Source organism: Trachypithecus francoisi, unplaced genomic scaffold, assembly GCF_009764315.1.
Source record: "Trachypithecus francoisi isolate TF-2019V2 unplaced genomic scaffold, Tfra_2.0 Lachesis_group10, whole genome shotgun sequence".
Classification (NCBI taxonomy): Eukaryota; Metazoa; Chordata; class Mammalia; order Primates; family Cercopithecidae; genus Trachypithecus; species Trachypithecus francoisi.
In genome coordinates this window covers 113573508-113598641 of record NW_022681455.1, presented here as the reverse complement: position 1 = coordinate 113598641, position 25134 = coordinate 113573508, and the positions used below count along the sequence as shown (strand labels likewise).

The 25134-nt window shown below is 44.3% G+C and overlaps 1 protein-coding gene across 23 annotated transcripts; it reads right to left on the bottom strand.

The window, feature by feature from the left end:
• Window positions 1–3924: 3924 nt before the first annotated feature.
• Window positions 3925–24825, bottom strand: ZNF23 (zinc finger protein 23). Of its 23 annotated transcripts, none has more exons than XM_033218909.1 (7): window positions 24665–24825; window positions 24116–24459; window positions 19249–19313; window positions 18495–18635; window positions 16542–16668; window positions 15734–15850; window positions 3925–6229 (listed from the first exon to the last, which is right to left on the bottom strand). In XM_033218909.1, exons 3-7 carry the CDS (start codon window positions 19279–19281, stop codon window positions 4437–4439), a joined length of 2211 nt encoding a protein of 736 aa, XP_033074800.1. In that variant the 5' UTR covers window positions 19282–19313; window positions 24116–24459; window positions 24665–24825; the 3' UTR covers window positions 3925–4436. The 23 variants fall into 23 exon arrangements, with proteins under 23 accessions (XP_033074800.1, XP_033074797.1, XP_033074796.1 ...); XM_033218906.1 differs by having other exon boundaries at window positions 19124–19313; window positions 24116–24237; window positions 24665–24778; XM_033218905.1 differs by lacking the exon at window positions 24116–24459 and having other exon boundaries at window positions 19124–19313; window positions 24665–24800.
• Between the last annotated feature and the right edge of the window lie 309 nt (window positions 24826–25134).

The window sequence follows — 25134 nt, the reverse complement described above, 5'->3', positions numbered from 1 at the left end:
CCAGGATGCCTGGGGTGGGGCAGACTTACACGATGGCATCCCTAGGACACTACCGAGGTCCCGTGCCACGTGACAACCTTTCGGATAGGAATGGCTCCTTTGAAATACTCAAGGCAGCACTCCTGGCCAACACCAGCCCTCGAGCTGCAGAGAGCTGGTGCAGGACTGTCTGTGTGAGGGTGTGGCCTGCAGGCTGTACCATGTGTACCACTAGGTGTGTCTGTGGATGTGGGGGTCTGTGTGGTACTCCCTGTGTGTGTATGTATGTGAGGGGTCTGTGTCTTTGTCATGTGTGCATGTGCGTCTTACGTGTGTCTTTGGGTGTGGGAGGGGTCTCTGTGTGTCTGTGTGTGTGTCTGGGGGGATCTGTATGTGTGCATGTGTCTGTGTGTGTCTATGTATGTTGGGGGGTCTGTGTGTGTCCTTGTGCGTGTGTCTATATGTGCATGGGTATCTGTGATCTATGTGTGTCTGTGGATGTGGGGGTCTGCAAGGTGCACTGTGTGTGTCTATGTATGTGGGGGTCCATGTGTGTCCATGTGTGTCTGTGTATGTGGAAGTCTGTGGGGTACACTGTGTGTTGTGTGTCTGTGGGAGGGTCTGTGCATCTTGCTTGTGCCCATGGGAGGATTTGGGGACCTCCTGCATGTGTGCATCTGTGCATGACTGTACATCAGATGTGCACGCACTCAAACCACCACCCCCTTCACCACCTCTGGGCCAGGCTCCGGCTGAGCCTTTCCTGGCAGCAAGTAATTCAGGCCTCACAACCGTATCTGGGATGCAGGTTCTCTATTACCCTGTTTTACAGATGGTCAAATGGAGGCCCAGAGATGTGAAGACACTTCAGACCTCAGTTTTCTCATCTGTGTGAAAAAAAAAAAAAAGATATCCAAAACTTGGAAATGGGCAAAATGATGAGTATGTTGCTTTTAAAAGTATATAGTGTACATTTTCTACGCATTTCTCCCCCAGCTGTCCTCAGACTCTCCCAGGGATAAAATTCAGTTTGACTACCTCTGATTGGGGCCCCGCCCTTTCACAGCCCTGTGAACTTAGAGCAAATTCACAGCAAACTTAAGGGTGGGACATCATTTGTCTGATTGAGAAGATAACCCAACCTCCAGTCCTCACCCTAAGTACTTCTTCATCTGGCTGTTCATTTGTATCCTTTATAACAAAATGGTAATCGTAACGTGTTTTCCTGAGTTCTGTGCACTGTTTTAGCAAATTACTGAACTGGAAGAAGGGGTCATGGGAACCCTCAATTTGTAGTCATGTCACACAGAAGCATGGGTAACCTGGGGACCCTTGTAACTTGTGTCTGAAGTGCGGGGCAGTCATGTGGAACTGAGCCCTTAACCTGTGGTGTCTTCAGTAACTCTGGAAGTGTCCATTGTTAAAACTGTAGGACACCCAGTCGGTGTCTGCAGAGAATTGGAGAATCGTGTGAAAAACCAACATATTTGGTATCAAAGGTCTTGTGAAAAGCAGTTTTTCTTTACTACCAGTAACAGGTGATGACCCTATTTTCTCCATACTCAGTTATACTGTCCTGGTGTCCACAACTAGATTCTGCCGTAGGATTTATTGAAGGAAACCATCACCTAGAAATGGACTTTTACTAAAAATTGTTCAAGGATTCTGGGACAATAAATCCTCATCTTAACATGCAAAAAGAGGGAGAGAGAGAGATTTCAGATTTTTAAAAATCCGATTTCTAACTTCTTGAAGACTCAGAATATTTGGCATTACTGGAATTGCTTTGCTGCCTATCCAGAATTTGCTACAGCTGAGTAGAGGCTGCCTTCTTTAGGTAGGACATGCACTCTTCAATTCTCCACCCTGCCTACTCCTTATTGTCACTCTGAGCAGCCTCATTCATCTATCTGACTTTGAGGACATTTGAGTATCTCTGGGCCTGCAGGAATGCTTATGAGGATTTGGAGTTTGCTGGTGATGGTTAAGTCTCATTTACTAGCGATTGCTTTTCTCCTGTTTTTATCTGTGGCATGTCAGAAGACCTGGAACATGAGGATCTGAAGAAACAATGATGCTCCCAGTCCAATTATCTTAAATAACTGTCCCATATTCAGAAAACCTCCAGTGGTTCTGAACCTCATTCTGAACTAAATGCAGACTAGCTTCTGTTCTAAGGAGCCTGGGGGCCAGAGACAGCATACGCCTTACAGAGCTCACAGGTGGGCATGGTGAGGAGAGGGTGTGTGGCACTTGGGGGATGGCAGAAGTTATCTTGTCCTTTCCTTGCCTGTGTTTTCTGGTCCCTTTCTTACTACTTACTATTGGGCCTGCTGTTCTCCGGCTTCCTGAGAGTTAGCTTGCCTGCTCCTATTATTGCTTAGATTTATTTATTTATTTTTTGGAGACAGAGTCTCACTCTGTCGCCCAGGCTGGAGTGCAGTGGCATGATCTTGGCTCACTGCAGCCTCCGCCTCCTGGGTTCAAGTGATTCTCCTGCCTCAGTCTCCTGAGTAGCTGGGACTATAGGCATGCACCACCACGCCCGGCTAATTTTTGTATTTTTAGTAGAGACAGGGTTTCACCATGTTGGCCAGGATGGTCTCGATCTCCTGAGCTCGTGATCTGCCCACCTCGGCCTCCCAAAGTGCTGGGATTACAGGCATGAGCCACTGCGCCCGGCCCGTTGCTTAGATTTTTTTTAAGTGTTGAGAGATTCCCTTCTAAAGAGTATCTTGAGGCTTCTAAGATTTTCATCAGAGACCTTGAAAACCATCAATGGGCCGGGCGCGGTGGCTCAAGCCTGTAATCCCAGCACTTTGGGAGGCCGAGACGGGCGGATCACGAGGTCAGGAGATCGAGACCATCCTGGCTAACACGGTGAAACCCCGTCTCTACTAAAAATACAAAAACTAGCCGGGCGAGGTGGCGGTCGCCTGTAATCCCAGCTACTCGGGAGGCTGAGGCAGGAGAATTGCGTGAACCCGGGAGGCGGAGCTTGCAGTGAGCTGAGATCCGGCCACTGCACTCCAGTCCGGGCGACAAAGCGAGACTCCGCCTCAAAAAAAAAAAAAAAAAAAAAAAAGAAAACCATCAATGACACTGGGAATCCAAGGCAGCCACCTTCCTTCAGGACCTGAAAAGCCATGTGTTTATGCAAGAGTTCCAGTTATTACAAAATAGAAACGCTGTAACATGCTATCTTGTTGACTATATTTTATACTTACATAAAGGGCATCTATAGTAAATGTCATTTTTGACAGCTGCATAGTATCCCATGTATGCATATATAACAATGTAATATGCAAAAAACTTACTAATTTTCACTCCTTAGAGTACTACCAAGACTGAGTATCTCTTCTTACTTTAACAGTCATTTTTTTATATCTGTTTAAAAGCTGCCTGTTAGTGTCAGTGTCTATATTACTTATCTTTAGATATTAATGTTTTAAGAGACAGAGTCTCACTGCCACCCAAGCTGGAGTGCAGTGGTGGTCATAGCTCTCTGCAGCCTCGAATTCCTGGACTCAGGTGATCCTCCTGCCTCAGCCTCCCAAGCAGCAAGGAATGCAGGCACACACCACCATGCCTGGCTAACTTTATTTTTTGTAGTGATGGGATCTTGCTATGTTGCCCATACAGGTCTGGAACTCACGGCCTCAAGCAATCTTCCCATCTCAGCCTCTCAGGTCTCAGCCTCCCAAAGCACTGAGATTACAGATCTGAGCCACCATGCCCAAATACTATACTTTTATATCACAAATTTTACAAAAGTATTTCCACATTTTGTGCTTTATCTTTTAAACTTTAAAACAAAAACATATAGGAATATTTAGTTTTGAGTAGTCAATTTATCAGTACATACCCTGTGGCTAGTTTCTGACTTTAATCTAATGCTTAGAAAGGTTTTCTCAATTACATGAAAATTAAAAATGTACTTATATCTTTTTTCTTTTTTAAATAAATCTTTATTTTTCATCTTTTCAAAAGTAATACATGCTTGTTGTCAAAAACTAAACAAATAAATTAATGCGGGTAGAGTATCTTTAGTATGGGTTTTCCTATCCAACAACAAGGCTTCTCTCTCTCTCCATTTATTCAAATTTCCTTTCTAAAGTGGCTCTCAGTGAAGACTTAAATTTCTCCATACAAGTCCTCCATAACTGTTTATTTCTAGAAAATCTACTTTTTACTTTTCTTGATGCTGCTGGGAATGAAATCTTTTCCTTCATTATATTTTCTAATTCCTGTTGGTACAAAACAAAGCTATTTATTTTTGGCTGTCTCTCTTTAAGTAGTCATCCTTTCCTGATTAAAAATTGAATAGAATAAAAACTCTTTCCATATGAAGACTCTGCCATATTCATTCCCTCTTGGGGGTTTTTCAATGGGTGAATCTGATGATACTTGATCCATTTTGGCGTTAATCTTGAGAGTTTTCTACATCTTTCTCATTATTAGGATTTTCCTTCATTATGGACACTCTGATGCTGACTGAGCTGGAAGCTAAACCTGAATGCTTTCCCACACACACTACACATATAGGGTTTCTTCCAAGTGTGGACTGTCTGATGTATAATGTAGTCAGAACTAAAGCTGAAGCCTTTGCCACATTCCACACATCTGAAGGGTTTCTCCCCAGTGTGGCTTCTCTGATGCCGAATTAAATGGGCATTAACATGGAAGGCTTTTCCACACTCCTTACACTGAAAGGGTTTCTCTCCAGTGTGAATTCTCTGGTGCACAATATAGTTAGAACTACAGCTGAACGCTTTCTCACATTCCATACATTTGAAAGGTTTCTCCCCAGTATGTATCCTCTGATGCCTAGTTAGTTTGGCATTGATACTGAAGGCTTTCCCACATTCCTTACATTGATAGGGCTTTTCTCCAGTATGGATTCGGTGATGATCAAGTAGGTTTCTTTTAGAAGTAAAGCATCTCCCACATTCATTACATTCAAAAGGTTTCTCCCCAGTGTGAATTCTCTGATGCCGCATTAGTTTCCCATTAACGCTGAAGGCCTTTCCACACTCATTACACTCATAGGGCTTCTCCCCAGTGTGAATTCTCAGATGCTGCCGAAATTGGGAGTTACACCTGAAGGCTTTCCCACATTCATTACACTCATAGGGTTTCTCGCCTGTGTGAATTCTCTGGTGTTGGATTAACTTCCCTTTAACACTGAAGGCTTTTCTACATTCAGTGCATTCATAGGGTTTCTCACCTGTGTGGATCCTCTGATGCTGAATGAGTTTTGTATTATTATTGAAGCCTTTTCCACACTCTTTACACTGATAAGGCTTTTCTCCTGTGTGGATGCTCTGATGCTGCCTAAGCTGGGAGCTGCACCTGAAGCCTTTTCCACATTCATTACATTGATAAGGCTTCTCTCCAGTGTGGATTCTCTGGTGCTGAATTAATTTTGCATTAACATTGAAAGCTTTCCCACAGTCATTACACTCGTAAGGTTTCTCCCCAGTGTGGACTCTCTGATGTGTAATATACGCAGAACTACAGCTGAAGCCATTTCCACACTCCTTGCACTGATAAGGCTTCTCTCCCGTATGGATTCTCTGATGCCTACTTAGGCTTCCATTAACACTGAAGGCCTTCCCACACACCTTACACTGATAGGGCTTCTCCCCACTGTGGATTGTCTGATGTGTGATATAATGGGAACTGTAGCTGAAGCTTTTCCCACACTCCACACATTTGAAGGGTTTCTCCCCACTGTGAAGTCTCTGATGCCAAATTAATTTCTCATTAATGCTGAAAGCTTTGCCACACTCCGAACACTGATAAGCCTTTTCCTCAGTGTTGTTTTCTTGATGTTGATTAAGTTGAGGGTCACACCTAAAGGGCTCCACTAATTCTTCACATTTGAAAGGTCTTTCCTCAGAATTAATTATTTCATGCTTAACGAGTTTTGTATCAAAGCTGATGGCTTTCCCCAATCCTGTACACCCAGAGGGCTGCACTCCAGTGATGGTATGACACTGATATGAGTTTGAACTTTGACTAAAAAAACACTCCTCCATGGGGCTTGTCTCATCTTTCACTGTTCCATCAATGGTGTTGCTCTTCTCCTTCTTTATATTTCTTGTTGAGTAGACTTCCTGTGGTTTCTCTAGAAGAGAGGCTTCTGAAAAGTCTGTTTCCTGGGAAAAGTCCCTTTGAAGTTCAAAAGATACATTCTCTTTTCCTTCATACATTTCCTTTGTCAAATCATTGTCAGTCTGAATATCTACTATAAAAAACAGAAAACATAAAATGTCATGTAAGAACCATGTTAGAAAAAAGAAGAGAACTGTGCTATAAAAGACCATAATAATCGGGGGCTCCTTAAAATCATCAGACTAGGTCAAAAAACCTAGGGTTTCTCCATAAGGTGGAATAACTAATATGTAACTAGTAAAAGAATACAATAAATCCATACATGCTGACATAAAAAGACATCAAAGATACAATCAAATGGAAAAGCAAGTTGAAAAACCGGTATATAGAATAGGTTTTCATCTGTGTAAAGAAAAATATAAAAGGCAGATATATATACTTGTACATATCCTGAAAACTTCTAGAAGAATCCATAAGAAACTAAACAAACTAGCATAGCAAGTTTGGTGGACGTGCTTCCCCACTTTATACACTTTCTGTACTGTTGAGTAGGTGTCAATATTATAAAGCAATGAAAGTAATGATTAAAAAAAAAAAATCGGGGGCGGAGCAAGATGGCCGAATAGGAACAGCTCCAGTCTCCAACTCCCAGCGCGAGTAACACAGAAGACCGGTGATTTCTGCATTTTCAACTGAGGTACTGGGGTCATCTCTCTAGGGAGTGCCGGACAATCGGTGCTGGTCAGCTGCTGCAGCCTGACCAGCGTGAGCTGAAGCAGGGCGAGGCATCGCCTCACCTGGAAGCGCAAGGGGGAAGGAAATCCGTTTTCCTAGCCAGGGGAACTGAGACACATAACACCTGGAAAATCGCGTAACTCCCCCCCAATACTGCGCTTTAAGGAAACAGGCACACCAGGAGAATATATCCCACACCTGGCCGGGAGGGTCCCACGCCCACGGAGCCTCCCTCACTGCTAACACAGCCGTCTGCGGCGATCTATCCGCAAGGCAGCAGCGAGGCTGGGGGAGGGGCGCCCGCCATTGCTGAGGCTTAAGTAGGTAAACAAAGCCGCTGGGAAGCTCGAACTGGGTGGAGCTCACAGCAGCTCAAGGAAACCTGCCTGTCTCTGTAGACTCCACCTCTGGGGACAGCCCACAGCTGAGGTCCAATAGGGAAAGCAGCGGGGGCGGTGCAGAGGCGAACGACTCTGTCTGACAGCTTTGGGGAGAGCCGTGGATCTCCCAACGCGGAGGTTGAGATCGAGAACGGACAGACTGCCTGCTCAGGTGGGTCCCTGACCCCTGAGTAGCCTAGCTGGGAGACATCCCCCACTAGGGGCAGTCTGACACCCCACACCTCACAGGGTGGAGTCATCCCTGAGAGGAAACTTCCAAAGGAAGAATCAGACAGGTACACTCGCTGCTCAGCAATATTCTATCTTTGGCAACCTCTGCTGCTGATACCCAGGCAAACAGGGTCTGGAGTGGACCTCAAGCAATCTCCAACAGACCAACAGACAGTCCTTCTGACTGTCAGACGGAAAACTATCAAACAGGAAGGACACCTACACCAAAACCCCATCAGTACGTCACCATCATCAAAGACCAGAGACAGATAAAACCACAAAGATGGGGAAAAAGCAGGGCAGAAAAGCTGGAAATTCAAAAAATAAGAGCGCATCTCCCCCTGCAAAGGAGCGCAGCCCATCGCCAGCAACGGATCAAAGCTGGTCAGAGAATGACTTTGACGAGATGAGAGAAGAAGGCTTCAGTCCATCAAACTTCTCAGAGCTAAAGGAGGAATTACGTACCCAGCGCAAAGAAACTAAAAATCTTGAAAAAAAGTGGAAGAATTGACAGCTAGACTAATTAATGCAGAGAAGATCATAAACGAAATGACAGAGATGAAAACCATGACACGAGAAATACGTGACAAATGCACAAGCTTCAGTAACCGACTCGATCAACTGGAAGAAAGAGTATCAGCGATTGAGGATCAAATGAATGAAATGAAGCGAGAAGAGAAACCAAAAGAAAAAAGAAGAAAAAGAAATGAACAAAGCCTGCAAGAAGTATGGGATTATGTAAAAAGACCAAATCTACGTCTGATTGGTGTGCCTGAAAGTGAGGGGGAAAATGGAACCAAGTTGGAAAACACTCTTCAGGATATCATCCAGGAGAACTTCCCCAACCTAGTAGGGCAGGCCAACATTCAAATTCAGGAAATACAGAGAACGCCACAAAGATACTCCTCCAGAAGAGCAACTCCAAGACACATAATTGCCAGATTCACCAAAGTTGAAATGAAGGAAAAAATCTTAAGGGCAGCCAGAGAGAAAGGTCGGGTTACCCACAAAGGGAAGCCCATCAGACTAACAGCAGATCTCTCGGCAGAAACTCTACAAGCCAGAAGAGAGTGGGGGCCAATATTCAACGTTCTTAAAGAAAAGAATTTTAAACCCAGAATTTCATATCCAGCCAAACTAAGTTCATCAGTGAAGGAGAAATAAAATCCTTTACAGATAAGCAAATGCTTAGAGATTTTGTCACCACCAGGCCTGCCTTACAAGAGACCCTGAAGGAAGCCCTAAACATGGAAAGGAACAACCGGTACCAGCCATTGCAAAAACATGCCAAAATGTAAAGACCATCGAGGCTAGGAAGAAACTGCATCAACTAATGAGCAAAATAACCAGTTAATATCATAATGACAGGATCAAGTTCACACATAACAATATTAACCTTAAATGTAAATGGACTAAATGCTCCAATAAAAGACACAGACTGGCAAACTGGATAAAGAGTCAAGACCCATCAGTCTGCTGTATTCAGGAGACCCATCTCACATGCAGAGACATACATAGGCTCAAAATAAAGGGATGGAGAAAGATCTACCAAGCAAATGGAGAACAAAAAAAAGCAGGGGTTGCAATCCTAGTCTCTGATAAAACAGACTTTAAACCATCAAAGATCAAAAGAGACAAAGAAGGCCATTACATAATGGTAAAGGGATCAATTCAACAGGAAGAGCTAACTCTCCTAAATATATATGCACCCAATACAGGAGCACCCAGATTCATCAAGCAAGTCCTTAGAGACCTACAAAGAGACTTAGACTCCCATACAATAATAATGGGAGATTTCAACACTCCACTGTCAACATTAGACAGATCAACGAGACAGAAAGTTAACAAGGATATCCAGGAATTGAACTCATCTCTGCACCAAGCGGACCTAATAGACATCTATAGAACTCTCCACCCCAAATCAACAGAATATACATTCTTCTCAGCACCACATCGCACTTATTCCAAAATTGACCACATAATTGGAAGTAAAGCACTCCTCAGCAAATGTACAAGAACAGAAATTATAACAAACTGTCTCTCAGACCACAGTGCAATCAAACTAGAACTCAGGACTAAGAAACTCAATCAAAACCGCTCAACTACATGGAAACTGAATAACCTGCTCCTGAATGACTACTGGGTACATAACGAAATGAAAGCAGAAATAAAGATGTTCTTTGAAACCAATGAGAACAAAGATACAACATACCAGAATCTCTGGGACACATTTAAAGCAGTGTGTAGAGGGAAATTTATAGCACTAAATGCCCACAAGAGAAAGCAGGAAAGATCTAAAATTGACACTTTAACATCACAATTAAAAGAACTAGAGAGGCAAGAGCAAACACATTCAAAAGCTAGCAGAAGGCAAGAAATAACTAAGATCAGAGCAGAACTGAAGGAGATAGAGTCACAAAAAACCCTCCAAAAAATCAATGAATCCAGGAGTTGGTTTTTTGAAAAGATCAACAAAATTGACAGACCGCTAGCAAGACTAATAAAGAAGAAAAGAGAGAGGAATCAAATAGACGCAATAAAAAATGATAAAGGGGATATCACCACCGACCCCACAGAAATACAAACAACCATCAGAGAATACTATAAATGCCTCTATGCAAATCGACTAGAAAATCTAGAAGAAATGGATAATTTCCTGGACACTTACACTCTCCCAAGACTGAACCAGGAAGAAGTTGAATCCCTGAATAGACCAATAACAGGCTCTGAAATTGAGGCAACATTAATAGCCTACCAACCAAAAAAAGTCCAGGACCAGATGGATTCACAGCTGAATTCTACCAGAGGTACAAGGAGGAGCTGGTACCATTCCTTCTGAAACTATTCCAATCAATAGAAAAAGAGGGAATCCTCCCTAACTCATTTTATGAGGCCAACATCATCCTGATACAAAGCCTGGCAGAGACACAACAAAAAAAGAGAATTTTAGACCAATATCCCTGATGAACATCGATGCAAAAATTCTCAATAAAATACTGGCAAACCGGATTCAGCAGCACATCAAAAAGCTTATCCACCATGATCAAGTGGGCTTCATCCCTGGGATGCAAGGCTGGTTCAACATTCGCAAATCAATAAACATAATCCAGCATATAAACAGAACCAAAGACAAGAACCACATGATTATCTCAATAGATGCAGAAAAGGCTTTTGACAAAATTCAACAGCCCTTATGCTAAAAACGCTCAATAAATTCGGTATTGATGGAACGTACCTCAAAATAATAAGAGCTATTTACGACAAACCACAGCTAATATCATACTGAATGGGCAAAAACTGGAAAAATTCCCTTTGAAAACTGGCACAAGACAGGGATGCCCTCTCTCACCACTCCTATTCAACATAGTGTTGGAAGTTCTGGCTAGGGCAATCAGGCAAGAGAAAGAAATCAAGGGTATCCAGTTAGGAAAAGAAGAAGTCAAATTGTCCCTGTTTGCAGATGACATGATTGTATATTTAGAAAACCCCATCGTCTCAGCCCAAAATCTCCTTAAGCTGATAAGCAACTTCAGCAAAGTCTCAGGATACAAAATTAATGTGCAAAAATCACAAGCATTCTTATACACCAGTAACAGACAAGCAGAGAGCCAAATCAGGAATGAACTTCCATTCACAATTGCTTCAAAGAGAATAAAATACCTAGGAATCCAGCTTACAAGGGATGTAAAGGACCTCTTCAAGGAGAACTACAAACCACTGCTCAGTGAAATCAAAGAGGACACAAACAAATGGAAGAACATACCATGCTCATGGATAGGAAGAATCAATATCGTGAAAATGGCCATACTGCCCAAGGTTATTTATAGATTCAATGCCATCCCCATCAAGCTACCAATGAGTTTCTTCACAGAATTGGAAAAAACTGCTTTAAAGTTCATATGGAACCAAAAAAGAGCCCGCATTGCCAAGACAATCCTAGGTCAAAAGGACAAAGCTGGAGGCGTCACGCTACCTGACTTCAAACTATACTACAAGGCTACAGTAACCAAAACAGCATGGTACTGGTACCACAACAGAGAAATAGACCAGTGGAACAGAACAGAGTCCTCAGAAATAATACCACACATCTACAGCCATCTGATCTTTGACAAACCTGACAAAAACAAGAAATGGGGAAAGGATTCCCTATTTAATAAATGGTGCTGGGAAAATTGGCTAGCCACAAGTAGAAAGCTGAAACTGGATCCTTTCCTTACCCCTTATACGAAAATTAATTCAAGATGGATTAGAGACTTAAATGTTAGACCTAATACCATAAAAACCCTAGAAGAAAATCTAGGTAGTACCATTCAGGACATAGGCATGGGCAAGGACTTCATGTCTAAAACACCAAAAGCAACGGCAGCAAAAGCCAAAATTGACAAATGGGATCTCATTAAACTAAAGAGCTTTTGCACAGCAAAAGAAACTACCATCAGAGTGAACAGGCAACCTACAGAATGGGAGAAAATTTTTGCAACCTACTCATCTGACAAGGGCTAATATCCAGAATCTACAAAGAACTCAAACAAATATACAAGAAAAAAACAAACAACCCCATCAAAAAGTGGGCAAAGGATATGAACAGACATTTCTCAAAAGAAGACATCCATACAGCCAACAGACACATGAAAAAATGCTCGTCATCACTCGCCATCAGAGAAATGCAAATCAAAACCACAATGAGATACCATCTCACACCAGTTAGAATGGCAATCATTAAGAAGTCAGGAAACAATAGATGTTGGAGAGGATGTGGAGAAATAGGAACACTTTTACACTGTTGGTGGGACTGTAAACTAGTTCAACCATTATGGAAAACTGTATGGCGATTCCTCAAGGATCTAGAACTAGATGTACCATATGACCCAGCCATCCCACTACTGGGTATATACCCAAAGGATTATAAATTACTCTACTACAAAGACACATGCACACGTATGTTTATTGCGGCACTATTCACAATAGCAAAGACTTGGAATCAACCCAAATGTCCATCTGTGACAGACTGGATTAAGAAAATGTGGCACATATACACCATGGAATACTATGCAGCCATCAAAAAGGATGAGTTTGCGTCCTTTGTAGGGACATGGATGCAGCTGGAAACCATCATTCTTAGCAAACTATCACAAGAAGAGAAAACCAAACACCGCATGTTCACTCATAGGTGGGAACTGAACAATGAGATCACTTGGACTCGGGAAGGGGAACATCACACACTGGGGCCTATCATGGGGAGGGGGGAGGAGGGAGGGATTGCTTTGGGGAGTCATACATGATATAAACGTTATGCACATGTACCCTAGAACTTAAAGTATAATAAAAATAAAAAATAAAAAAAAATAAAAAAAAATAAATAATAAAAAATTAAAAAAAAAAAAAAATAAATAAATAAAAAAAATCACCAGTCTCACTGTGCCTAAAGCAAGGCCATTGTAGAGAACATAACCAATCACGTGAAGGTTAAAAGTGACAGCTGGGCGCGGTAGCTTATGCCTGTAATCCCAACACTTTGGGAGGCTGAGGCAGGCGGATTGCCTGAGCTTGGGAGTTGCAACCAGCCTGGGCAACACAGTGAAACTCTGTCTCTACTAAAACACAAAAAATTAGCCGGGCATGGTGGCACGCACCTGTAGTCCCAGCTACTCAGGAGGCTGAGGCAGGAGAATTGCTCGAACCCAGGAGACAGAGGTTGCAGAGAGCCAAGTTCATGCCACTGCACTCCAGTTTGGGCGACAGAGCGAGACTCCATCCCAAAAAAAAAAAAAAAAAACAGTGACAGCAGTGGAATAAAATTCTAGGTCTTGTCTACCAGATCAGCATTCTTTAATCACACCATGCTTTTCTACACCCTGCAGTTTCTTCTTAGTTGTTCCTATGGCACTCAATTCCTTACTTTAAAAAAAAAAAAAAAAAAAAAGAAAGAAAATGCTGAAGAAGGAAAAGGCACAGGATCCAACAGGATGTGGCAACTTGGGGGATGACAAAAGTCAGCAGCACCAGGGAGCAAAATGGAAATAATTTTGTTTCTTTCCTTAGAACGTTAACTGTGGGCTTTCCAAAATTCCTCCTTCAACTTCATTTCTACTTTAGACAGGTTCTATTTAAGGGTCATCTCATCCCATCTCTTCCTATTCCCCTCCAAATACTGCATTAACCTTGCCTTCACTTCTTCCTTCAATCCTAAACTTGATCATTCCCTAGAAGTCTTTTTATAATACCAGTAGTCTTTACAGCTAGAACTACTGATCTCTGCATTTGTTCCCACCTTTCTCAAAAGCTGAGTCCCAAAATGCTGCCTCATATTTTTTCATCTTTCATCACTCCTCAACCATATGTAATATGCCCCCTGCCCCAATATTTCATAATTGCTCTCAAGCCCCTCCAATTGCCTGGATTCCCCAGCAAGCACTTTCTAAATAATATTGGTCTCTTCCCAACTAAAAAAATAATACTCATCTGTTGCTATAGACTGAATGTTTGTCGTCCCCACAAATGCATACTCTGAAATCCTAACCCCTGATGTGACTGTATTAGGAGGTTGGGCTATGGCAGAACCCTCATGAATGGGATTAATGACCTTAAAAAAGATCCCAGAGAGCTCCCTTTCTTGCCGCCATGCGAGGATACTGTGAGAAGATGGTTGTCTATTAGCCAGGAAGCAGGCCCTTGCCAGAAGGAACCTGCCTGCACCATAACCTTGGACTTCTTAGCCTCTAGAACTGTATGAAATAAATTTCTGTTGTTTATAAGCCATCCAGTCTATGGCAGTCTGTTATTGTAGCCCAAACTGACTAAGACATCTATTCTATCAGATGTCTAGTCATCCTCTCCAGAAGTCTATTCCTGTTTTGCTGCATTCTCACCAACACTGAATATAATTTAATTATTCTCAATATCATAGGTGAAATCTCTCTCCTTGTTTTCATTTTCCTCTCTTGCAGTGAGGATGGCCATTTGACCCAGTTCCAGCAAACAAGTCTTAAACAGGTATCACTGAGTGGGCTTCTGAAGATTTTTAAAAAGAAAGTCAACACTGCTGCCATGGGCGTCATGCCCTTTGCCCTCCCTTCTGCCTGCCTAGAGCCTGTTTGATTCCTCATCCCAATTAACCCACACACATTGACTACATTAATCTTTCTATCCCCAGCTAGGACCATGATGGGCTTCCTGGAAAAGTCAAAGACCTCAGGACAGTCAGCTGCCTACAGGACAAAATACAGGGTCCTTTGATTAAGGACCTCACAATATCATTTTTTTTCCTGTATTTGTCAAGCCCATTATATGGCAAACTCTCCATTTCCAAAGCATGCCTTCCTTGGTCAGGTATCATCTGATGGAATGATCAAAGGGAATAAAAACCCACAGAAACCATCTAAGAAAAGTGAAGACTCACTGAAAAATGGAAGAGAATCTCACAGACCCTAAAGGCAAGAAATAATAGGGGGACTCGGGGGAATGAGAAGTCATTTGGCAGCTACTCTGCTGGCACCAATTGGAGCCCTGCTCCTTCAAGTTTGGTCTAGTAACCAGAAGTACTGGCATCGCCACATCACTAGGGAACTTCATAGAAATGCAGACTCCGCACTTACTGCATACCTGTAAGACCTCAGGATTCATTTACACATTCACATTTAAGAAGCAAAAATCAAGAGCACTTCCTCCCTTCCACATTACCTTCCCTGTGTACAGCTGTCTTCCCCAACACCAAAATAAAAATATTGAACTGAGCATGCACTATAAGCTAGGCACTTGATATGTGTTATCTCATTTAATCCTCAACCCACAAGACTAGTACTATTACCTTATTTTATTATTAACCCATTTTCAGAGATGAGAACAATCAAATAACCCACTCAAAGTCACGCAAATTAGGAAGCAACACAGTTGGGACTGGACCTCAGAAAAGTCTCTCTAAAGACTGTGCTTTTAACCACTTCTGTCTGTGTGAAAAGGCTGTTAATTCTGTATCCTCCACACTATGTGAACAATGCTTAGAAATGCCAAGGAACCCCCAAATTACTGAGTCCATTAATTTTGTCTGAGAAAGGCACCATTCCAAAATTAGAATTGAAAAGAATCAGAATGAAGGGTTTGAAAAAAGATCTGTTCTTGGAATTAGACAACAAACTTTGAAGACAGATAAGGACTACCTATCTCTATGAATCATCAAAATTTACTTAAACTTTACTCCGTATGACCGGCCAATAAACATAGTATGTTTATATGTTGCTAAAGTTGGCTTTATGCCTAAAGTGCTAAATTCCAACAGAATGGGAAATATGTACCTTCCTTACCAGTCCGGAGGCCCCAGAGGCCTGTTCCTGCAGCCAGTGGAGATGGGCCCCCCAGCTCACCTCCTCCCTCCAGTTGTGAGATCACAGCAGGTTTGAGAAGTGGAAATCCTGGTTTGGGAGAGGTAAATAGGAGAAATAGATGAATAATCTCCCACAGATAAATTCCTAAGCCTCTTCTCAGATTGTCTCAGCAATGGGGAGAGAAGGTAAGAACCCCAGGAGGTCCCAAGCCTCAGGACTATAGGAAAGTACTGTGGGGCTTAGGAAGGACTAGAGAGACCTTGGAGACGTCTAAGGCTTTGGGAGGTAAGTGTGGGAGTTGGGAGTGAAGGCTTGGGAAAGTGTGGGAGCGCCTGGGAAGGGCCCAGACTGTAGGCCTAGGAGACCTAATGCAGGGCAAGCACAGAGATTCTGCCCGAAGGGATACCACTTTTCGACCTTGGCCTGAAATATCCAGAGTACACTGAGATCCTTGAAAAGACTCAAGATAGGTAAGATGAGGGGGGAACTGAAGATGCCACTGTGGAACAGAAAGTCACTGGATTCCAGTGTTTCCAAAATATAGCTTTCATGGGTTGGATCAACAGTGCATACCAGTTCCAAGCAAAGTCCTATATAGGCCTACAAAAGGCTTGGCGTTTGCCCCTGCCAGTAACCTCTTAGTCTAGGAAATTAGGAACAGCTCTGGGGTTCTCACTCAGTAAAGGATTACCAGAGATCCCCCAGTAACCTGTGAGGGAGAAGCAAGCCAGGAACCCCAACTGGCAGAGTCCAGGTTCCCAGGGGAGAGAGGACTTACCCAGGGAGGCCACATTCCCATAATTCTCCAGCATCACATCCCTGTACAGGGTCCTCTGTGCAGGGGACAGACCATCCCATTCCGCCTGGGTGAAGTACACAGCCACGTCCTCAAAGGTCACCAACTTCTGAAACAACAGGTTCCTGCTGCCCTAGGGCCAATTCCATGGCTCAGGCCCTAAGTGAGGGGCAGAGGGCAGTATAAGGGCTTGGGGAGGGTACTTGTGAGAGCACAAAACATTAACAACAAGGGAAAGACCTCAGAAAAAACATCGAGAAAGTAAATTACAGAGTATCCAACTTCTCCCACAGCAGGGAAACCTCATGCCATTTTTCACACGAATAAGAGGTAACATAAGACAGGCTGAAAGAAAAAAAATTTCCATAAGCAAATTCTCTAAAGCCAACTCCACTCTTTTAGATAAGCTGCTCCCTCTCGGCAAACTCGGGGCAGATCCACCAGCAGTTCCCACACCACTCCCCTGAGGTCTTGGCTCCCCTGCGCCTAACCTCAGCTCTGTTCCGCTGCCCACCCATCGCCCTCATCCTCACAGCTCAAGCCACCCCCAAAGATCAGCCACGGTTTCTGTCTCATTCAGCCCCACCGGATTCCCCTCACACACGCCCTAACAAGGGGCTGTGCAGCCTCTGCTTGAGCACCTCCAACCATGGATGCTCCATGCTGCCCAGGCTACGGGGTCTTCCTGGAAAGCCAGAATTTTCCTTACCCTCTCCTATTCAAGTCTCATCCTTTCCAACTTCTCCGAAAGCTTCACTGTTTCTCCAAGAACATTTGGGAAAGCAGGGAGATCAGCCTTCCCACTGGCCAGCTACTCTCCCCTTTGCATCACTAAGCTATGTGGTTGGCACAAGCTCCATCACTCAGGGATGCTGCGTGTCGCTCTCAGGCCCAACCACTCCTCCAGCCTCTGGCAGGCTCACCCTCTGCCCACCTCAACCTGCTCTAACAACCATAGGGGCTCACTGGCAGGGATCTGCTGCTCAACTGTTCTCTGCCAGGATGTGTCTTCCTGGAGTCTACTGACCTCCACCCAACAGCAATTCTAGTCCAACCTCTAGGTGTTTCTGTGAGTCTTCTTTGTGTGACCTCCAACAAGTAACCTCTGTGCACAAAATACAATGTCTTCACTGTGTGCTGCCACCACAACCCCAGTAAGTTGGTACTTTCTTCTGCATTTACACCTCAGTTGGGGTCAGAATCATCCATACAAGAAATCCCAGCCAGAAACCTGGGAATTGTTCTTGACTTTCCACCTTCCTTATTACCATGAATCCTTTGACTCACTCTCTATGTCCGAAAGATTTTTTTTTTTTCTTTGAGATGGAGTCTCACTCTGTCACCCAGGCTGAGGTGCAGTGGCGTGACTTCAGATCAAAGTCTGCCTCCCGAGCTCAAGCGATTCTCCTGCCTCAGCCTCCTGAGTAGCTGGGACTACAGGCATGCACCACCACACCCAGCTAATTTTTCTATTTTTAGCAGAGACAGGGTTTCACTATGTTGGCTAGGCTGATCTTGAACTCCTGACCTCAAGTGATCCACCCGCCTTAGCCTCGCAAAGCGCTGGAATTACAGGCGTGAGCCACCATACCCGGCCGTGATTTTTCTCTTAAGCATTACTTGAATTGGATCCCTCTTTAACAATGGCTTTCCTTGACGAAGCCCAGGTCACGGGGCCAGTGGGATTCTTCTTTGTGAAGTGGTCCCTGTGCTTTTGAATCTTCCTTACCAGTTATTCCATACACATCACAAATCTGACCAAGTTAACATCACTGGTTCCACAGCTGCCTTATGGCTGAGCAGTTCTGAATCACATAATAACTCTGTGATCCTGGGTAAGTTACTCTACTCCCCTTTTCCCTTTCCTTTTTAGGTGGAAAGAGTACAATACAGCACTTATCACAGAGGGTGGCTGTCAGGACCAAACGACCGTACAAAGGGCTCAGCATGGCCCCTGGAGCATAGTAAGCCTCCAACGATACAACTGGTGTGACTGTGGCTATGATTGTTCTCAACCTGTAGTCCACGGAAGTCCATGGAAGTCCATGGATGAGCTTCAGGGGATCCGTGAAGTCCCTGGAAGTGTATGGAAAATTTGGTTTGCAGGTTTATTTTTCTGCAGGACAGGGTGGAAAGCTCTTCTCAGATACCTAAAGTCTGCATGCTAAGCTTTGAAAGCTTCACAAGGACAATGAGATATTTCATCCCATGTGACTCTCTTCCCCCTCCCTTGACTCCACTCCCTGTGACCTTCCCTTACCCCTGAATTAAGAGGCACAGCCATCCTTCTCTGATCAGGTCCTGCTATTCCTCTTCCCTACATCCCCACCACAGATAGTCCGATCCTCTGTGACTGTCCTCCACTCACACCCCTGCAAAGAACATCCTACAGGGGCAGCTTCCAAGTCCCCATTCACCCAGAGCCCTATGCTGGGGGTGCTCCTGTAGAGAGGAGCAGAGACCCTCAGTGTACAGAAGACCACCACCCTCCTGCTCTCCTGCTCACTCTCCCGCTGCCTCCACTCGCTACTGTCCTGGTCTTTGCCACCCTCCCCGTACAACACCTCTTTCCCGTAAGTTCCAGTCCAGCAGGTGGGAGCAGCTGTCATCCCGAGGCTCACCAGCTCCCCTTCTCAATTTTTTCCATCTGAAACTGCCCCGAGGAAGAGCTGAAGGGCCAACAGCTCACCTGGGGCCAGGCTGTCAGGTGCATGGCTGCCATCCCCTGGTCCCCCTCTCAGAGAAGGACTGGAGCTAAGGAGAAACACAACAAGAGACAAGTGTGAGGTAAGCCACCCCCACCACAGCAACGCAGCCCCTCACGGAAAATGCACGACACAGGCAGCTTGCATCCAAATAAGAGTGCGGACAGGAGCTGCCCAAGAAGGGAGTGATCTGTTGACTGGCTCAGTGCCTAGGACTCCAGGCTATGACACTGAAATTCACTGCCAGGAACCCTAGGACTTTACAATTCTGATACATATCACACACACAGAAGAGTGTATATATAAAATTAAAAAATAAGAAGAAGAAGAAGAGTGCATATAAAACCTGCTGGGCACGGTGGCTCGTGCCTATAATCCCAATACTTTGAGAGGCCAAGGCGAGTGGATCAGTTGAGCTCAGTTCAAGACCAGCCTGGACACATGGCAAAACCCTGTCTCTACAAAAAATACAAAAATTAGCCAGGAGTGGTGGCACGTGCCTGTGGTCCCAGCTATTCGGGAGTATGAGGTAGGAGGACCACTTGAGCCCGGGAGGTCAAGGCTGCAGTGAGCCAAGATCACACCACTGCACTCCACCCTGGGTGATGAGAGTGAGACGCTGTCTCAAAAAAATAAAAAATAAAAATAAATAAAATAAAATGTAGGCAGAACCTAAAAATAAAGCAGAGTCATATATCAACAATTCAGTTTAAGAAATAGGACAATACCAAGATCTTTGACTTATTTCTCTTTCTCAAAACAAGCATCATCTTCAGTATCACAGCAGGAGAAGCTGGGCTGGCTGGGCTGCAGCCCCAGTACACAGGCCTGGGGAGTCAAGCCTCAGGGAGGCAGCGCCTGGAGAAGAGGGAAGCTGCCCCCCAGTATCCTGCCCCATTTCCTCAGAGCTCTGAATGTCTTCAAGAATCCTAACACCTCTGGAGAGGTCTTGGGAGCTGGAAATTAGGGACCAGGCTGTTTCCCATACTTTCCAGTCTTCTGATAGTGAATGAGCCAAGGCCTGCACTTCTGCCTCAGCTCCTGAGAGAGGAGATCACTGTAGCAGCCAGTCCTGTGACCCAGCACCTCTTGTTCACTGTATTCAAAAACACAGGGACTGGTGATTTTCTGACTTTTATTGCCCTTAAAGTCATTCTTGAAGTTACATTTTCCTAAAAAATATCATCCATTTCTTCCAGGATTTCAACTTTACAAGTACAGAGTTGCAGAAAATACTGGTTCATGATTCTTTCCATTTCCTCCATATCCAGAGCTAGTTTGCTTTTCCCACTTCTTCTTTTGAATATATGTGCTTTCTAGACCTTTTTCCCAGGGTTAGAGTTAGAGACTAAACATTTATGTCCCTGCCAAATTCATATGTTGAAGCTCTAGCTTCATGAGACAAGTGACTGTACTTGGAGACGGGGCCTATGAGGACGTAATAAGGATAAATGAGGTCCTAAGGGTGGGACTAAAGGTCCTAAGGTTAAATGAGGTCCCATAGGGCTGGTGCCTTTACAAGAAGGAGAGACCCAGAGCCCACGCACCCACTCACCCCCTACATCCCCCATGTGAGGACACAACGAGAGGGCTACTATCTATGAGCCAGGAAGACAGCCCTGGCAGGAGCCAAAATCAGCTGGCACCTTGATCCTGGACTTCCAGTCTCCAGGACTGTGAGAAGTAAGTATGTTGGTGAAGCCACCCAGTCTATGGTATTTTGTTATGGCAGCCCAAGCAGACTAATACAGTTAGGCTGAGCAGTGGTTTACTTATTTTAATGTGGTTTCCTTTTGTTTTCAAAGAACCAGCTTTTCTAGCTGAGCAACACTACTTTCTTCTATTTGTTTTAAATTCACTAATTCTGCTGTCTTAGTTTCTTCCTTCAACTCCGTAAGGGGCAGTGTAAGCACCACTCCAAACCTCTCGTCTCATCCTTAGTCCAGTTCTACAGAGGCCTTAGTCAGCTTTATGAAGCTGCAACCTACAGGAACCTTCACAAGCACCTATATCACCTATACCTGGTTCCTGCCCTGGGGCTTCTCTAGTGTCCTATGTGGGACACCTGTGGACATCTGCTGGGCCCTGAAGTGCAGGGGTGTAAACACCTGTGGGACCCCCTTGACCAACAGCAGAGAGAAACCAATGAATAAATGTTTTCCCCGTCAATCCCCCAGCGGGGCAGCCTTAAGACTCCAAGGCTCCTAAAAGGCCCTGCAAGGCAGAGCCCGTTGAGGGCCGAGCATACCAGTGCATCCTTGTACCAGTTCTCCCATCTCTGTTTCACTCCCCTTGTCTTTCACTCTGCCCCTGCGACCACATTTCTAAATAAATTCCTACATACAAATCTTTGTTCCAAGTTCTGCTTTTGGGGAAGCTTAGACTACAAAAGGCTTTTTTCCTATTGACTTACTCATTTATTTTCATTCTTTCCTGTTTGGCAATTAAAGCCGATAGGCCACAAATTTTCCTCAGGATACACTATTTGCCACATTCCAGAGGTTTTTATATTTCATGTTTTAATTACTGTTTTATAGTCAGTCAGCAATTCTGTTTTGTCTCTGACCTACTAATTGCTTAGGATCGTTTGCTGTTGCTAATTTCTTCTGTTTAATAAGTTCTGGCTTTATTACATGCTGGTTATATAATTCAATCTACCAACTTCTACTTTACACATTTTTCAGGATTTTTTTGTGACTCGTGTCCCTTTAAAAAAATATATTATCTGGTGTTTAAAGAGAAAACTTATTCTGTGATGGGAGAATATACAACTCCATTTTTAGATAAACCAACTCTACCAGTTACATATGTAGTGTGTGATAGGTACCCCACTCAGCTAGTCAAGGGTGTAGAGTCAAGGGTGCATACCCGCTGCCTGAACCTTGAAGGCCGGGCAGTGAGTCAAGACCATGGGGCTCAGCAGAGGAGCAGGTGTTTGCAAGAACGTAAACATCCTAGAAAGTATTGAGAACCTACCAAGAAAAGTCTCATCGTTTAAATGCAGTAGACAAAGAGCCAGAAAATTCTCTTAAAAGTACTTAGACACGAGGGGCAGCACAGGTCTCTAAAGCTGTCCTGCTGCCATCCAGGAGTAGGTATGTAAGTACTGATAAACTCATCTACTTGCCAAGCTGGACTTGTCCAAGGCATTCTTTGGTCTCTTGGCTCCCTCCCAAGGGGAAAGTTTTTTTTAAATACGATTCCGGGTTTCTTCCTGTTATGACATTATACAGATTTTCTACATAATCCTTGATTACTTTTACCTAATTAAACCAAGATGGCCAGTGAAGAAGCAACTCTCACAAAACACTGAGCTCAGATGTGTCATGAGCAAATCCTTTCAATGTTTCGGAAATGAGTAATTCTAACACTATGTAAACCGTAGCAGAGCACAGCAAAGTAAGTTTCCCAATTCTTTTTATGGTGCCAGCACAATACTGATGCAAAACTATAGACTAGTCTCATTTATGAATTCTAATGCAAAAATTCTATCAAGGAATAGACTCCAGTAGTTCATTAAATACATCATGAGTAAGTAGGATTATCCCACGAAGATAAACAAACCTCAACGTTAGGATACTAATTAGTATATTTTTCACATTAATAAAGCAAGGAAAGATAAACCCACTGTCCATCTCAATAGATACCAGGCCAGGCACGGTGGCTCATGCCTGTAATCCCAGTACTTTGGGAGGCTGAGGAGGGCGGATCATGAGGTCAGGAGATCGAGACCATCCTGGCTAACACGGTGAAACCCCATCTCTACTAAAAATACAAAAAACTAGCCAGGCATGGTGGCGGGCGCCTGTAGTCCCAGTTACTCGAGGCTGAGGCAGAATGGTGTGAACCCGGGAGGCGGAACTTGCAGTTAGCCGAGATGGTGCCACTGCACTCCAGCCTGGACGATGAGTGAGACTCTGTCTCAAAAAAAAAAAAAAAAAAAAACAAAACAGATACCAAAGGTGTTTAACATAATTCAACATTTGTGCCTAATTTTAAAAATTTACATCCTAGAGAAACTCTCATACATAGGAGGTATGTACAAAAACGTTATCAGCACATTTTAATAACAAAACACTGAAAACAACCCACATGTTCACTGAAAATACATCGATAAATTTCCATACAGTTTTTCAATGGAACATTACCCAGAAGCTACACACAGAAAGAATTTGGGAACTTAACATTGAATTATTAGAGTCCCAGATGACTTACACAATGGTGCCATTTATATGAAGCTCAAAAAAAAAAAAAATTGTAAGTACATTGCTTACAGATACATGCATATGTACTTATTTTTAAAAATAATAGGGCTACAATTAACACAAAATTCAAGATAACTGTTACCTCTAGGGGTCGAAGGCTGGGAGTTGGGTTGAGGAGGAGGAACACATTGATAAATTCAGCAGTACTGGAAATCTTTCTTAATTGAGTGGTATGTTCATGGATGCTTTTTATTACTATATATAATAACATATAAATATATTTTTTAAATAAATATATAAACCAGCAAGCATAGGGTGAAAGTGAGGACCCAAAATGTAATACAAAGAACAGCCAATGTGCCTAACTATACTACAATGAACATAACCACACCTAAGTGGTAGGAAACAAAAGGGATAAGCAACTTTGGAAAACAGTATTTTGACTAAACACCATAAGATTAAAGACAAAAAGACCTGTATTCAAGTACTGCACTTTAGGTAGTAAATTTGCTTTTCATGGGGGTGTGAATTAGCGATTCTGAAACTATTAAATATATTCTAAAACTGAGTGAACTCGTAACTACGTTGTAGAAGTCATTCCCAGGTCATTGTCACCCCAGAGCCGAGAGAAGTAGGGCTGAGTTACCTTTTACGGCCGACACTGCTCCAGAAGACAGTGTCCTCCAAAAGCCGGGCTTCTGCTGCCGGGTGACTGGGAGGGGCTCTGCGCTCCCACGCGGCCCTAATTCTTGACCCTATGTCAGGAGCCTGGGAGCACACGGTCCATACTTGGGATGCACATAGGTTAATGTTCCCGCCAGACCTCAGCACGTCAAAAAACTTGTGGTATCACCTCGGGCCGCTTCATGCCCGCAAATATTCCACCCTTTAGCTGCACCGACACATCTTCCCCCAGCTGATCAAGTGCTAAATGCTCGGGGCCTCGTGGATGGAACAGCAACATGGGTTTCCCCTTCCAATGGGCGCAACCTACTGAGCCACAAAGACCAAAGCTGGAGTCGAGGAGCGCGGAAGACCACCCCGGGCCGCCGCCCTGCTCCCTCTCCCAGCCTCGGCCTCCTGGCAGCGTAGGCCACAGGAGACCCAGCTGCACCCAGGGTGGGAGTGCGTCTCAGCCAGACCCAGAGCCTGTGGGACAGGGCACGGCCCACGGCGCCCAGAGCCCTGCACTCACCTCCGCAGCGGGTTGCTCCCCGGCGCTGCCGGATGTGCGTCACCAGGCGGCCGGGCCTCTCTAGGAGCAAGGTGTCTCCGCCTCGGCGGTGGTCACGCCCGGCCAGCTGTGGCCGCAGCCCTGGCGGCTAGCTCAGGTCTGGCCCACGCGGACTGTTACCCCTGGGGAATGGGGCAGGTAAGAATTAGAGCCAAGCAGGGACCCAGCCTGGGGAGGTGAAGCGCAGGTGCGGCCACGTGTGGGAGTCTTGGAACTGGACCAGTGAGTGGATGGCGCGCTGTCACTCACACCCACTGCCCCCTTTTGCTAATAGTTTGTAATGTCCATCTTATTCTCCTGACCTGATACGCATACCTAATGGCCTAGAAAATCATACATAACATACACAACTACATATTAAAAACTAATGTTATGCCTTAAGTGTAATGAAAGAGAAAAAAAAGAGGAACGTCATCTGTCACATACTTCAA

Coding starts and splice junctions, on each gene's coding strand:
- ZNF23 (XM_033218905.1), bottom strand. CDS start 19,168: ATGACAGCTGCTCCCACCTGCTGGACTGGAACTTACGGGAAAGAG. Junction 16,669..18,494: donor GGGGCCATGCTGAGCCCTTT/GTACGGTCGTTT, acceptor CTGTTGTTTCAG/AAGTTGGTGACCTTTGAGGA. Junction 6,230..15,733: donor CCTCCGGACTGGTAAGGAAG/GTACATATTTCC, acceptor TGTTTTTTATAG/TAGATATTCAGACTGACAAT.